Source organism: Clarias gariepinus, chromosome 13 (assembly GCF_024256425.1).
Source record: "Clarias gariepinus isolate MV-2021 ecotype Netherlands chromosome 13, CGAR_prim_01v2, whole genome shotgun sequence".
Taxonomy (NCBI): Eukaryota; Metazoa; Chordata; class Actinopteri; order Siluriformes; family Clariidae; genus Clarias; species Clarias gariepinus.
Genome location: NC_071112.1, coordinates 21,170,399 through 21,185,894, shown reverse-complemented (window position 1 = coordinate 21,185,894; position 15,496 = coordinate 21,170,399). Strand labels below are relative to the sequence as shown.

Here is a 15,496-nt window from a genome sequence, read left to right as displayed (position 1 = left end):
CTCAACAGCATTCAGCCATAGAGAATTAAAAACGGAGGTGTGTGCGCGCTTCCAATCACACTAATGGAGTACACTCATCCGACGCCTGGCTTTCCTCTCATGTGAAGCATTTTAAAAATGCAAGGTCTGCTTTTGGCTCTTTGCAATTAATTTAATGATGTCTTATGCCATGCATCTTTCATGATTTAGCACAGAAATGATAATGTTGTATGCAGAATTATTCAAAGACACTAAGGGACTTTATTCTAGCTGTTAGATGGAAGGATTGTAGAATAGAATTGTAGAATAGTAAGAACTTGAAGATATCACTATATGAATATTTGACTAAATATATGGTATATTATGTTCTGCTATGATTAAAAGTGATTAAAACTGATTTACCTTTCTTAGTAGGCATGCTCAAGGGTTATCCTCATAACTCAAGTTTTGGAGTTATGAGGATTTGTTTGGGACTTGTGCCAAACTCCACTTCGCTATTGAAGTTCACAATTCCCTCAAAATCTGTCCATAAAGGTTACATTTATTCTCCTTCAGTTACCATTATTTTCTCTGATTAGAATTTATCCAAACATTCAAGAGTCCAGACATCAGAAGTCATTTTTAAAGCTGTTCGGGTGTAGGGAGGATTGTTGGGGACTGTTTAGAAGAACTAAATCAGTTATTTTGTTCTTACCACACACTGCAAAAACCTGCCAGTTAATAGAGCTCGTATGCTTTGTGGCTTTTCACGTCAGTAACAAATAGTCATCCACCACGCTTTTTAATTCACATCAGTTTGTTGTCACGTAAACAGTGCCAGAATGTCCATTATAGCAATTGGGAAATCACAAGTGATGTGATTGTATGCATGCAAAATGGCTGGTCAAAAAGTAAGCCTCTCATTTCAAAAGGGGAGAATCAGTGCATCAGAGAATCATTCATTCATTAAGTTTTTTTATTTTAAAACCAAATATTTCAATGAAAAATCAATTGATCAACATTTCTTCAGAACCAAAATAAAAAAATAAATAAATAAGGACATTTTTTTTTTTAATTGGACACAATTAGTTTGAGCCAGAACAAGTAGTTTATACTTGTTTTTTTTTTTTTAGGTGCGTCATCGCATTTTATTTATTTAATAATATTATTATTTGATCCCCATTTTTACCTGAGGAGCGTGGTGGTTTCCTGCAGTTTAAAGACGTCACCCTTCTGATTTACATTTAAACCACTGTAAAAGAAGGGTTTTAATGAGGCACTATTCAATGTTTTATTTTTGCTTTGGAAACTCATAAAAAAAAGTATTCCTCTCACTCTTTTTTTTTTTTTTCGTTTTTGTTTTATTATGCAAAATGAATGAACAAATGAAACGCAGTTTGAAGTACACAGTCTGCAGTAGTCTGTCTAATTCCCTTATAGCATGGTTAATAAATTACACAGAAACATCCTGTCTTTACACAGGGTTTAATTAGCCATCATTTTACCTTCCATTAGATTTATTCCTGTGCTTTAACTGCGCTCTCATTGGATTTTTTGTTTTTTTTTCTTAACCAAACTAATTAAGCTTAAGGATCCCAGTATGCCTTTTATCAGCTCTTCTGTTCAGTTTAGTGCCGTCTAGACCACCCACAGTAACGCTCCCCTGTTGTAAAATCGACTCGGAGTTCATCTCTGTCTGAGTGGATCCTGGCTGGAGTGAGCTGCTGATGCTCCTGGGCTTGGACACGCTTAGCCGTCCTGCCGTCCACCTTTTGTCTTCCTATTTATTCCAGAGCTTGCCACTCTTCATGTACGACTCCAAGACTCCACATTAGTGTCAGATATCACATGAAAAGCCAACTGCAATACATTATGACTGTTGCACTCTGTAGGGGCTTTTATTAGCTTAACAGAAACATCTGGTGCCTGACTGAATCTTCGCTCGCACTCGCTCTCCTAACAGTGAAGTTCACGGTCTAGACCGGGTTCACTGGCTGCTGTTCTACACCATGTTTGGTCTGTGTGCCAAAGACGGGAAAAAGAGAGGATGAAAGGAGTTGTGTAGGTGAGGTCGAGGTGTAATGGCCGGGACATAAAGGCTGGTTTCAGAACCGACAGACTTCAGAAGGCAGTTTAGACAAGTGGGCCAAGGCAGTTTGGAAAAGTACCTCTTTTACACAGAAGAGTCTGAATATACTGGGCACTTACACAAAGAATTACCAGCAGTATCATCAATGCTGTTTTTATTAGCATCATTTCTACCAAACCTCAGTAAAGCTTTTAAAAAGATCCTCATCAGGATGTGGCATATATGGCTTAATTTAATCATGTAGTACTATAACATACTTAAAGCATGCTTACATTTTATGTAACCTCGGAATGTTGTGTTTATGATGTCATCATCAGTAGATTTGCCTAACAGGAGCATGCACAGTGCAATGCAAATTGTTAAAGGTTTTAGGTTTTACAGCATTCATGGATGTTTTTTTTAAATGTATTTTTATTTAGTCCTGTCCAATTCTTTTTCCCCGATTTTCTCCCCAATCTAGTTGTGTAGCCAATTCCTCCCCGTCACTAGGGGGCGCCCACATTAAGGCTACTACTACCACTCAGTCGGGAGGGCGAAAGCTATCCCGTGTTTCCTCCGAACCACGTGACGCGAGCCGACCGCATCTTTTCGAACTGCTCGCGTGTTAAAACCGTTAGGGGCGGAGTAACACACTCGGAGGAAAGCGCTTGCCGCTCCTTCCGCGTGCGCGAGCTCACAGACGCCCCTGATTGGCTGTAGAGCCGTGATTAATGTGGGAAGCACCTCTCATCCCTCCCCCCTGAGAGAGCTCGGCCAATCAGCCCTCTCTGTACCTCCGGCTGTGAGAGGAAAACAGCATCACCCGGGGTTCGAACCAGCGATCTCCGGATGATAGGGCGAGCGCTTTACCACTGCGCCACTCGGAGGCATTCATGGATGTTTTAAATAAAAATTAAAATCTGCATATATTTGATCACATCTTTATTGGAATGTTTTGAAAATCGTGTTAAACAGAAGTTTAAATTAACCCCTAAAAAAGTAGTTAAAGCGAGACAGTACTAGGAAAATCGATTCAGTGATGTATGAACGATTCTTTTGTGCGGCAATTTATGTACCGCCACTCTGACTCTACATTAAAAAAACTTTGTGGTAATATTTTGTAGTTCCTCTATAATCCTATAGGTGGAGCGCTCTTAAGTATTAATTTTTGCAGGCAGCACAGCATCTTGTGTGGTAGGAGCAAAATATTTGCTAAATTTGATTAGAACTGTAACACAATATGAAATGTTAAAAAAAAAAATGCAGAATCGCAATACGAACTGTATCGTGATAATATTGTATTGGCGGGTCCCTGGTGATTCTCGTCCATAGTATTTACTTGGATCACAACGTGCCACGAACAGAACGTCATGTACCGAACACACACTCTAAGATTTTGTTTGATGTTCGACTGGCTTTAGCTTTTATTATAACATACAATGTATGCTCGTATATACAGGGAAGACAAAGACAGTCAAATCTTAATGCTCTCTAGCAAATTAACATCTTTTGTTCGTCTCACTAATAAGTAGTTGTTTTATGGCCTCACAGTTGTTTAGTCTCAATCCTGTGAGTTCTCATCACATTGTACATGTAAACCTGCTCTTACTTTCACTAATATACATTGATTGTAGATACACAGTAGTGTGTAAATCTACCCCGTTAAAATAAAATAAATATATATATTTACAGCAAAGTGTCTCAGTGGCGATCAGCCAATTGAGCAGCTTGTCGTTGCCAATGCAGTGTTGGAAAAGCAGGGGTGTGTGTGTGTGTGTGTTAGGAAGCTGATACTGTTATTCAGTACCCCAGGGGAAGTAAACGGTACCTTGCAGCTCGTGGCATACAAGATTGGCCACTTTTCAGTCACAGCATTACAATAGGATGTAATAAGAATGTAGTCTTGTTTGACTTAATTTATGCATTTAAGTTGGGTTGCGTTCTTTAAGTTTCATTTTTGTGGATTTAATATTTTTTTGTTGATCCAATTAATGTAAAACAACTGAATTTCCAAACTAAGAGTTTTACTAAATTAGTGTTTAACCGAAAACCCTAAATTATTTCTACTTGAGAGCGTAGTCTGTATATAAAAGTGTAGTAACATGTCACATAATTATACGATTTAAAGTCATTTGGGAACATCTTAAACAGTTGAATAAGGAAATTTCTTGTTAGAAAGATTTCCTAATAAAGGATGTCATATCTTGCTTGACAAATGAGGCCCGTTATCAGTATTTATCACATCGTCATTATGACCGATGACAAGGACAAAGTGAGGGGGAGGGGGGGGGGATTCAAACTAGCTCGGCAGCATAAAGATTTTACAGATTTTAAATTTTATTAGTTGGATCATTTATTTACGTTCAGGGATGTCAAGGTCTTTTGTTTACACTAGTTATTACTTTTTTTTATATTAGTATTATTACTTGTATACTAATTCACTTAGAGGGCTTTTACACTAGGTATAATAGAATCTACTGCATCTCCCTCCCCAGTGACTCTCTGGCCTGTGTTCACATTATTATTATTATTATTATTATTATCTGTACTTGGGTACACTAGCGTATTTTCAACATACCATACAACAGATGGCAGTATGCCCCTAGTTGTCTTGCGAGCCAACATTAAACACAAAGAGAAGAAGAGAACAAGACGTCAATCTTCACACTATGCAAAATACTACTATTTTGGAAGAAATGTGAAGAGGAACGGTCTCGCCATTTTTTTCGGCTATGGATGTGTACGTCAGAGGATTTCAGAGGATACCGACAGCAATGATGACATCGCGTCTAAACAGCAATCAACTTCCATTCTCAGGTCCAACTGGCTTCTGTATCGTGTTTGATCCACGCCCGAGTATGGAACCCAGGGACGTTTGTGTTCACACTGACCAAAATGAACCAGACTTTGGGGTCAAGTGTTCTCGAAAATGAATGGTCCTGGGTCTCATGTGAAAACATTAAACAATATATGAGACCCGAATGCCGCAGAGTCCAAAATTTCTTTTCCAAAAACCACTGGAGTAAAAGACAAAAATCTGGTGAGATGATAGTCCAGTCATATGCTGTGTCTAACCATCAGGAGTGCTATCATAACAACTCTATTTGAATAGACAGCATTTAAAAAACATCTTTATATCTGTTAGTTGCTTCTATTAATACTTTATCTTTTATTCTTTTAAAAATTCATCACCACTTCTGGCCTTGAGACAGTCATTTATGATGCTTCTCAGACTATTTTATTAAGCATCAAACCAGCAACCACTTCACACCAAAATAGAAACAAGGACCATACTCTCCGAGTGATTGTGGTAGTGGTGCTCCAAGCGGGATCCACTGCAGCTTGAGGGGGAAGGAAAAGTATCTGAAATATGCCAGGCTAGCACAACTGCTTTGTTTTCTTTGCCTAATGTAAGTGGGTGGAGGGGGGATGGGGTTGGCCTACGCTAGACGTGCCGTCATCAAATAGCTGTGGAACTGGGAACAATGGAAGCCGGGACATCACTGACCCCACTATGTGCAAAAGCCGCTGGAATCTTTAGCCAAGGGGGTGGGGGCAGGGGGGTATTAGTGGAGCGACTGTGGTGCAGCTTTGCCAGGGGATTTTAAGACGAGATTGATAATATACTATAATATAAATCGTCCAGCACAGGGTGTGGACACTAGATAGACAGACAGATAGATAGCGTGACCTGCTTTTAGTCAGATGTTCTGAAGTTCATGGCCAGTTGTGGTCGGGTCATTTTACTGGGGTTGGCGATCTATGGTGGAAGCAGGATGCTGGCAGATGTAGAACAGGATGTGTGTTAGTGTGTGTAGGAGGATCTATGTAGAAGTAATTTGCCTTATTGTATGAAGTCTTACAGAACAAAAAACTGCAGCTGGTGTATTAAAAAAATGAAAATATCAACGTTGTGAATGTTTGAATGTTTGGCTTGTACGTGTCTTTACAGTGACACTGATCCCAGGTTGAAGGTCTGGCAGTCCGCACGGTGCTTTCCTCTTTCGGCACAGATGGCGTCTGACGTAATCAGACGCCAACCTTTATTATTTTTTTTCTTTTCTTGAGCCGCGCTCTCACCAAAATCGCCTCTTTTTGTACCAATTAACGGCAATGCGACTATAAAATCCAGAGTGGAAATAATAAAAGGTGTGCATATTTTTCTTTTGCATAAGCTGTGACTTTGTTAAGCTTATAAAGTTAAAGTTAAACTCATAACTTGTAAAATATATGATTGGCAAAAGAGCTGATTTTTCTAATCCGTTTAAATTTTTATTGCACTTCCAATATTTATGAAAAGTGACACCATGTTTTTAGCTTGACTGGTTCCCTATACAGGGCTTGATTGATGATACTTCCTAGTGTGAAATGATAACAAATATCCACTGTGTTAAACTGCCACGTTTATTTTCCTCCTCATCTCCTGTGGATGAATATCATCGTACACATCTTAATTTCATCCTTAATTGAGATCAATGAAATGTACAGTACCAGTCAAAAGTTTCTACATTCTATAGCAATACTCGATTTTTTCAAAACTATGAAATAACACATAGTATTAGGTAAACAACAACATTTTAAGAAACGAAGGTCACCTGTCTCGGATCGTTCTTTCAAGAACAGTACCGTCAAGTGCATTTGCAAAACCACCAAAAAAGCACCATGTTAAAACTGGCTGACCAGAAGACCTTCCCAGGAAATCAAGACCAAAGCTTACCTTAAAAACCAGCTTTAAAAATCAACAATTCAATATTAACTGTTCAAAGGTTATTATTGCACATTTTGGAATCCTTCAGCATTGTTGAAAGGAATAAAAATCAGGAAAGTTCATGAAATTAAATGGGGTGTCCAAACTTTTATGTTCGTGGTATTGTAAACATGTAGGCACAGTGCTTACTATTGTTTGCATCATTCTCAACTTGGCATGTTCATCCTGGTAGAATGTAAAATACGTTTTCTTTTAATTGCCATGACCAGCAGAAAACCACTTTGGCTTCTGAAATACAACAACAAAACCCTTGTGTCCAACGTATAAGAGCATGATTAATGGAAAACGAATAAATGCAGCAAATAAAAGAACCAAAACTAAACCAAATGATGTCTCTGGTAGGCTTCTGGTACATTTCACAATGACAAAAATAACATGCCACAGAGACAGGAAGGGTTTTTAGATGTTTTCTAGCTCACTACTGTGTTCACAACATTAAGACCGTGCAGTAAAGCGTCTCTGGTTTCTTTTGAGTAGAGTTTTACAAGCTAAGTAGAACCAGCAGCGTCCCCCATAAAGTGACAGATGTAACCTATACCCATGCTTTATGTTTAAATGAACACCCAGTCCAGTCCAGCCTTTTAAGCAGGAACCTCGATTATCCCATGAAGTTCTCCAGGGTCAATTGAAACGTGATGAGGGACAAGAATGAAGCATTGCCACTTTGAAAAAAGCATGTTGTCATAACATCACTTTAGTTGATGTGAAGCTCTGCCCTCCCACTCCATGGTGGAATGTTGAGAAACGCTAATGTAGATGCGGTGATGCTGAAAATACTATCGTAGGCATGATGCAATTTTCTTGTCTAAATAGTTTTTGACAGGATAGTGGTGAACCATCATCCTAAAGGAAGTAATGGGGTCAGAAAAACATCCCCAATGAGCATGATGGGAAATCACTTAAAGGTTTAGTGAAATCGTAAAAAACAAACAAAAATAGAAGAACTGATGGCTATGTTTAATCGTAAATGTAAGTGCATTTCCACTCCCACAAAGTGAAGAGAACATGAGGGATTGGGACTAAACAGCTGTGTAGTCTTAAGAAAACCACATATCAATGAGGCTAATCTGAAACAGGCTTTAAAAGGAAGCATAAGGAATGGACTATAATAATGCATTAAAAAATAAAGATGGAAAAAGGTTATGTGGTCTGATGAGTCCAGACCTACCCTCTTACAGAGTGACCGGCACAGCAGGGTAAGAAGAAAGGAGAGAAAGTGATGCATCCATTATAGTGCCCACCATACAAGCCTAAGAGACCAGTGTTATGATCTGGGTTTACTTTAGGTGGTCAGTTCTAGACTCCGCAATCTTATGTGTCCAAAAATTTAAGTCAGCTGAATACCTGAATGTACAGAATCCGTTTTTTCCCTGATGGCACAGGCATATTCCAAGATGACGATGCTAGAATCTGAGAGTCGTTCAGGGAGGGTGAGAGAGAATTTTTCACATATGGATTGGTCACTACAGTGTCCAGACTTTAAACAAACCAAGACAAACCAAATTTACCCTATAAATTATAAAAAAAACTGTATAAGACATAAGACAACATAAAGTGCAAGACCTTTATGTGAAAAAAGATTCTGGAATGAATGTTGTTACATTGCATAAGCTTATTAAAATAATGCAAAATAATATATTGTGCAATTTTTTTTTGTCTGGGCAATGTATATGCGACCAACATTTCGTCAATACACTGGCGAGTCTTTACTCCACATGTGCATCATATCAGCCATCACAATTTGGCTTTTGTTACAGTAGATACAGTTAGAATATCTCATTACAATGGCACCTGGAAGTCATGGGATATAATAGGCAACAAGTGAACATTTTGCTCCTAAAGTTGATGTGTTGAAAGCAAAAAAAAAAAGGGCAAGCATAAGGATTTGATCTACGTTGATCAAATTTGGACCTAATTATGATGGGTAAACTTCAGGTCTTGTGGGATGTTCCCAATCTGCAGTGGTCAGGACATACTTAAAATGCTCCAAGGTAGGAAAACCGGTGAACAGGGTCAACAGGACAACTGGGCCATGACTGGCCGAGGCTCAATAATGCATCTGGAAAGCGAAGGCTGGCTCACATAGCCCGATCCAAAAGAAGAGCTACTATACAGTAGTACAAGTTGGTGAATATATTATATCTTGTAGGTCTGTCTCTACCCCTGCTAATAAAGGATAAGCTTTTTCATGTGGGAAGTAAGAAATAAGAAATGGCATTAGAGAACCCTTTCTCCATAATCATAAATATACATTGAAATATTTTGCATGCAAAGTATTGAATGCAAAAACTAAGTCTAGTGTCAAACTTTAACAGAATCCGTTTGAACAGAATCTCCACCCGAATGGGATAAAACTGCTTTCCGCATGTTAAGCGTCAAGATGTTCGCCATCAGTCATCTCACAGATGTCTTACTAAAGCTTTCAAGTATGTCCAGTGCTGAGTGCCTAAATGAGCCGAGAGTAAAGAGGGGATCAGATAGCACTCGAAGTGTCTAAACGACCAGAGCATTCAAGCCTCTGGGTTTGAGGTGAAGCCGAATAGGAGCTGCTGGATCTTGTTTCAGTTTACGCAGAGATTGCTCTGATAATCGGACTGTTATAGCACTCCTCCAGCACTTACATTAGATGTGATTATAAAGATGTTCTAAGCTTTCGGAGCAGTAAAGCCCTGGAGCGTGGAAGTGAGAGAGTCGGGTGATAGATGGTCCTGTCAGCAGAACCGTAATCGTTTATCTTGTGTCGGTGTTTAGAGAGAGAGAGTACAGTTTTGTGTATAAATCTGCAACGGCTTTAATTAGCTGCTTTCTTTTTTTTTTTTTCCCCGAGAGGGTTTTTTTCTCATTACTTTTTGGAAAGCTTTTGGCTTTTGATCAGGGTTATTCAATGAACATTTTTAAAGGTCCAGTTATATTGGTTTTCTTGTTTACTAGGGTCTGGATAAACAACTGACAAGACTGATTAATTAATGATTAACCATTAATGATTAGTTTATGACTGTAATCAAGATCATTTGGAGCTGTTTTAGTTTATAATGGTGCTTTAATGCTGCCATTTTTGAGTCATGTACAGAGGATGCACGTTTATTCAAAATTTGACGTGATGAAAATTGACACACTCGTCCGTTCAGTGAATAAATAAAATGAAAACCTACACAAGTCTGTGGAATCCCTCCACTTTCAGAGCAAAGTTAGACTCAGCTTTAACTTATGTTAAATAATTCACATAAATGCATGTGATTGGCTGCAACAGAGAGAGAGAGAGAGAGAATATCCCTTAGCCATGCTAGTTCATGTGTAAAGTGACTGAACTAATCCTGTTTTTTACACACTGATCTCTTCTACTATTTTTCCCCCATGCACTTTGTTCAGTCTAATAAAATACCTGGGTAAAAACTTAGGTGAGACTTTACGATTCCATTCAATCATCTTTAGCTTTGGTTATAGCGCGCCGTGTGGTGGACAGTTCATGTGTTCATTCAGTTACCCTGATGCACCCTGGACTGGGGTCAACCTAAACTCATCAGAACAAATGACTTTTTCAATTGCTCAAACTCAAATTTTTATGCTTCCTAGCAAAATTTAACCCTATTAATCTCAATAACAAGTGTTATGTTAGTTGTTTTCTTTGCTTAAATCAGCCCAATAATTTGACCCCTTCTGAAATGGTGACTTTTTACACTTTTTTTGGCCAGGCAGTGTATATATTGCTGGGTCTGCGTCTGGACTGTGGATCACTAGTCGAGGACACTGACAATTTGTGTCATTCTTACAGTACCGTCTGGACCCTCCCTTTACAGTCAGTTGTTGTTTTTAGACAACAGTGTTGTCAAGTGCATTTGCAAAACCCATCAAGCACCATGATGAAACTGGATCTCATGAAGACCGTCCCAGAAAAACAAGGCCAAAACTTACCTCTGCCGCAGAGGAGAAGTTCATTTAGAGTTACCAGCCTCAAAATAAAAAACGAAGTAAACAAAATAAAATGCAGAAAATAGTTTGAGAAAGAATATGGTGCAGGGTAGAGACAGTGGTGAGTGTGTAGAGGTGGATGGTCAGGAATACAATATTATGATGCTTTATCTGTGCTCTGTTAAGCCCTAGTAGAACATACAGTCTCCCTTTCATGCGGGTTCAAGTTCAGGTCACGCCCCGCCCCTTTCCCCTCACCACTTGGCTGCACTTGTTATGAACACTGTTTACTTGAGGCCAGACATCTCAGTGGCTGCATAAGGCTGGCTTCTTGAAATGCAAGCCTGCATATCTTAATCCCCCACAGTTTCCTCTGAGCGGCCACCCTTTTTTTTCTAAAATGCTCGGATCCCGGTCTCGATTCGCGTGGAATTTCTATACGTGATATCTTTTCTCTCATCTCAAGACTGTTATTTATTGGTCAGAAAGCTGTCTTTGTGCTGCGCTAGGCCTCTCACAGCTCATGAATGTGAAGGAGACCATTGTCCATTCTTGCATACTCTCCTGAAACACGGTGCTATTTAAAACAAAGTGCAAATCAAATGTTTTGGGAGGAAATATTATGAAGAGCAGGAGGACTGGAGGACTAGAAGCGTGTGTGTGGCAGAGTCTGGGTCTCTGAGGGATTTAAAGCACGGCTTAGTATGGGATCGAGTGGTGGTTTGGAGCCGTCGGTCAAAACGGTGGCGTCTGAGCTCTAGCGTGAGCTCCCAAGATTAAAGACCAGATGGGAGGTTATATTTATGTATTAAATCCTTTTTTGTCACTTTTTGTTTCTTGTGTTTTACCATGTGTGCAGGACGAAACAAAAGGAGCAGCTAATTCTGTTATGGATGCTGCAATATCTTAATGTGATTGTTCATATTTTGAATGAAAGACATTGGAGGTGTGTGAGTGCAGGCGCTCACTGCAGTGCCCTTGGCATTTTTTGGTTAGACAGAGTTCATCCTCCTGCCTGCCTTCTTTCTTTCCCTGCAGAGTGGAGATTGTTTCAGCATATTTTTAGGCTTTTGAATAATGAAGTAACTGAAGACACTGGGAATGCGCACACACACACTCGTGCTGCATTAGTTTTCCTAGCGAATGTTTGTGAATGACAGGGCGTATGCATTTTGAATTTATGATTTATCGGCGCGTTTGTGCTGCGACATGCGAAATCCCGAGCTGAAATAATGGCTAAGATTGCAGTGTGTTAAAAGGAAAGTGTTATTTTAGTGGCTGGTGGAATTATCACTCGTGTTAATGTTTTTGTTCTGATGGGAGTAAATTAATTAAATAATGAATCACTGTTGGGTTCAGAGCCAGACAGCACATGCAGTCATGACTCACTTAAACCATTCATACATTTTTACACATTAGCTTCGTGTGAATTTAATGATCAGCTATTAACCATGCGTAAGGCCCGGGTTCGATTCCCAGCCAGTGCTCAAATCCCAGCCACTGGATGCAGTGCTGGTCCCAAGGCCGGGTCTCACTACAATGAGGTGTTTGGGTATCGTGAAACTCAAAATTTCCTAACATATCCCCCCCCCCCTTTTTTCTGATAGACTCAGATTAAACAGGTCATGTACTGTAAATAAGGTGGCATGGTGATATACAGTAGTAGTTGGAACTGTGGCCTCGCACCTCCAGGGTCCAGGTTTGATTCGTGCCTCGGGTCTGGGTGTTCTCCCAATGCTTGCTGGGTTTCCTCCGGGTACTACGGCTTCCTCCTGCAGTCCAAAGACATACGGATTTGGTTATTTGTTTTTCCCCAATTGCTCATTGTGTGTGTATGCGTACTAATGCATTATAGATGGGTTACTTTTAAAGTGAGCATTACACCACCTGTATGTGGGCCTTCTTCAAGCTGTTGACGCAGTCAGAAGCCCACAATTGGCTAGAACGTCTGTAGCATAAACATTTTCCTTTACTGAAATGAAAGGACTAATAGAAGTTCCACAAAGAACTCAAGTGGGCTGTACATCAATGCCCTTTAATCCGTGATGACATCCACACATGTTTCTCTGCCATTCATTGGCCAACCACCCCACTGAACATCTTTGAAATAGATGGGAATGCTGACTGAGCCCCAGGCCTCGACATCAGCACTTGACCTCACTAATGGCGGATTAAGCAAAACCCCCGTAGTCATGTTTCAAAATCTGCTGAAAAGCCATGTCAGAAAATTATTATAGAAGGTTATTGTAACAGCAAATTAGGGACTGAATCTGAAATGGCGTTTTTGATGTTTAACATGGATACATCAGTCAGTCATAACATTAATTTATCTTCATTACTCAACATGGAAATACTAAGGATCTTTATCGATCAGTTCAATTCATGTAGTAACTTTTACCACAGAGCAAAGTGACTGAACAGTAAACTGGTGACAGGATTATTGGCACCCAAGGCTCCCAGTGGGGACCAAAGGCTAGCCTGTCCAGGCCAATCCCAAGAAAAGTCAATGCAGCATAAATAGTTGAAAATAAGGCAATGCTGGCGATGATGGATAGAAATCAGAATGCCTAGTGCATCCCAGCCAGATGGTATGGGGCTTAACAGACAAAGAGTTCAAGGTTGTCGATGCATCATCCAAATTTGTCACTCTTAATCCGACCGCGTTTGGAAATCTTTTTACAAAAATTTTGATCTATGGAGACCCTGTAACCCCAGGATCTGCAGATACCAACTCTCTGTGGTTTCAGATACTTCCCCAGCACATCCCCAGAGGTCTTATGGCGTCATGACTACTGTTACAGTCTGTCTAAATAAAATGTGTTCCTTTCTCTTTCTGTAGGCTCTGGATGTGGATCGCAGTGTGCTGTACAAAATGAAGAAGTCAGTAAAGGCTATTTACACTTCAGGACTAGGTGAGTGATTGCTCTTCTTTTCCATTAACACCTCTCTCTCTCTCTCTCCTATGCTTTCAACTTGCACGTCAGAGAAGTGCGGAGCCGTGTCTGTTTCCAGTTGCAGTGTGAGGAATAGCTTGTTTGGAGAGGAAGTGTGTAATGGGAATTTTACTGCCAATATAGCTGTATAAATGTTTACAGTCGACTGCAGGAACATTCTTTAATACAGTATATTATATTGTATAGATATAGATAAGAATTAGACAAATATAAAATCATATGATCATATAAACAGATGAACCAAAGTCACAATGGCAATAAACCACACGTTGGTAAAAACCTGCATGTAGACCTCGAACACAATAAATATAACCTGAGTTGTAACAGCTACAGTCATGGCATTGTGGATGCAAAGAGGTAACGGAAATGCCGTGTGATGGGTATTGACTCACGGCAATGACTAGTAACGTAAAAGTAATTGTTCCTACTTAACATTTCCTGAGTGTTATGAGTAAAGTTTTCTATTTATGGAGCTACATTTTTCATATGCTGCTTATTAGTGTCTGTGTGTTGAGAGCTGATTTTCAGTTCTCCTCAGTGAGCCTTTCTTTTTTACATGAAACACATGCATGTTACTGGTTTCTTAGCGCTCTCTCTCTCTCTCTCTCTCTCTCTCTCTGTCCAACTCCTCTTATAATGCTTCCCAGCTCACAGCAAAACCTAAACTCTTAATTAGCCACGTTCTTTTCAGATGTGTCTTTTCCCATTTACGTGACTCTGTATGAGCCAAGTCACATTTCACTCGCAAGGAATTTGACTTGGCAGCTGCTACATTAACGCAGATTATACAACAGTTCCGACCGAGTAATCTGATTGGACGAGAGCCATTCCACGAGTGGTGATAATAGACAGTAACAGCACTGAGGTATTTAATTATATGCATCACTCCGCATCACAGGTATACTAATAACCGCTAATTACGCTAATTGCCAGTCGCAGCATGGGGGAAAGTAGGTCTGTATGGTCCACCCTACTGAGGAGAGAGCATCAGCCTGCCAAACACCACACTTAAAAACCAGGCACAGAAGTCTTTTTCAGCAAAAAAACACTTCTGGTAATGTTATCTGTAACCATCCGTGTTCTTTTATTTACGTGTACAAAGCTAACTGGATGCTAACACAAGACTGAATTCTAAATCGCTCTCTTAACACCTGATCAAAGGCACTTCTTAGTGTGTGAGACAAGGGAATGTACACCCTACATAGTGCACTAGCTTTTAATTTAACACTATTTATGGTTCAACTGCAGAACCTGAAAGTCATCAGAGCTGAAATTCTAAGGTGGAATATATCCTATGGAATGTTCCATCAGGATTAAGTACAGTAAGTCCCTGACTTATGAACGAGTTCCGTTCTGGGGGCACGTTCGTAAGTCGGATTTTGTTCGTAAGTGAGTGGGGAAAAAAGCAGGTTTGGTACTGTTGCCTTTCTTGTGTTTGAAATCAAAGTGGTCTCTTAAATATGGCCAAGGGTTTGCTTCTTAAGAATTTGATTTGAATTTGATTGCAGGTTGCATTTTTTTTCTCCCTTCATTGTTGCATTATTTTTATTATTTTTTATTTTCATTCATTTATTTTTTACTCAGAAACGAATATGGTTTAAAATGTAGTAAAATACAATACTTTAAACAAAACATACTTACAGTAAGTAAAACTACATTTTAAAAAGTAGAAGTACACAAAAAAACGCGAGGTAATGTAATTCGTTACTTTCCACCTCTGTACTCTTACAAGGCTGGGCTGCGCCAACGAATGTTCATAGATTTGCGGTCCTTTCGTGTCTGTGGAAAATAGTAACTTGAATGTTCGTAAGTCGGGAAATATATATTTTTTTATTTCTC

At 39.5% G+C, this 15,496-nt stretch overlaps 1 protein-coding gene across 2 annotated transcripts in view; it reads left to right on the top strand.

Moving 5' to 3' along the window:
* The window catches only part of asap2a (ArfGAP with SH3 domain, ankyrin repeat and PH domain 2a), an 86,876-nt gene that overhangs the window by 18,195 nt on the left and 53,185 nt on the right, over window positions 1-15,496 (top strand). For both annotated transcript variants that reach the window (XM_053509490.1, XM_053509489.1), the window contains exon 2: window positions 13,543-13,615. In XM_053509490.1, coding sequence (XP_053365465.1) covers window positions 13,543-13,615 — 73 coding nt within the window. The remainder of the gene's footprint in view (window positions 1-13,542; window positions 13,616-15,496) is intronic.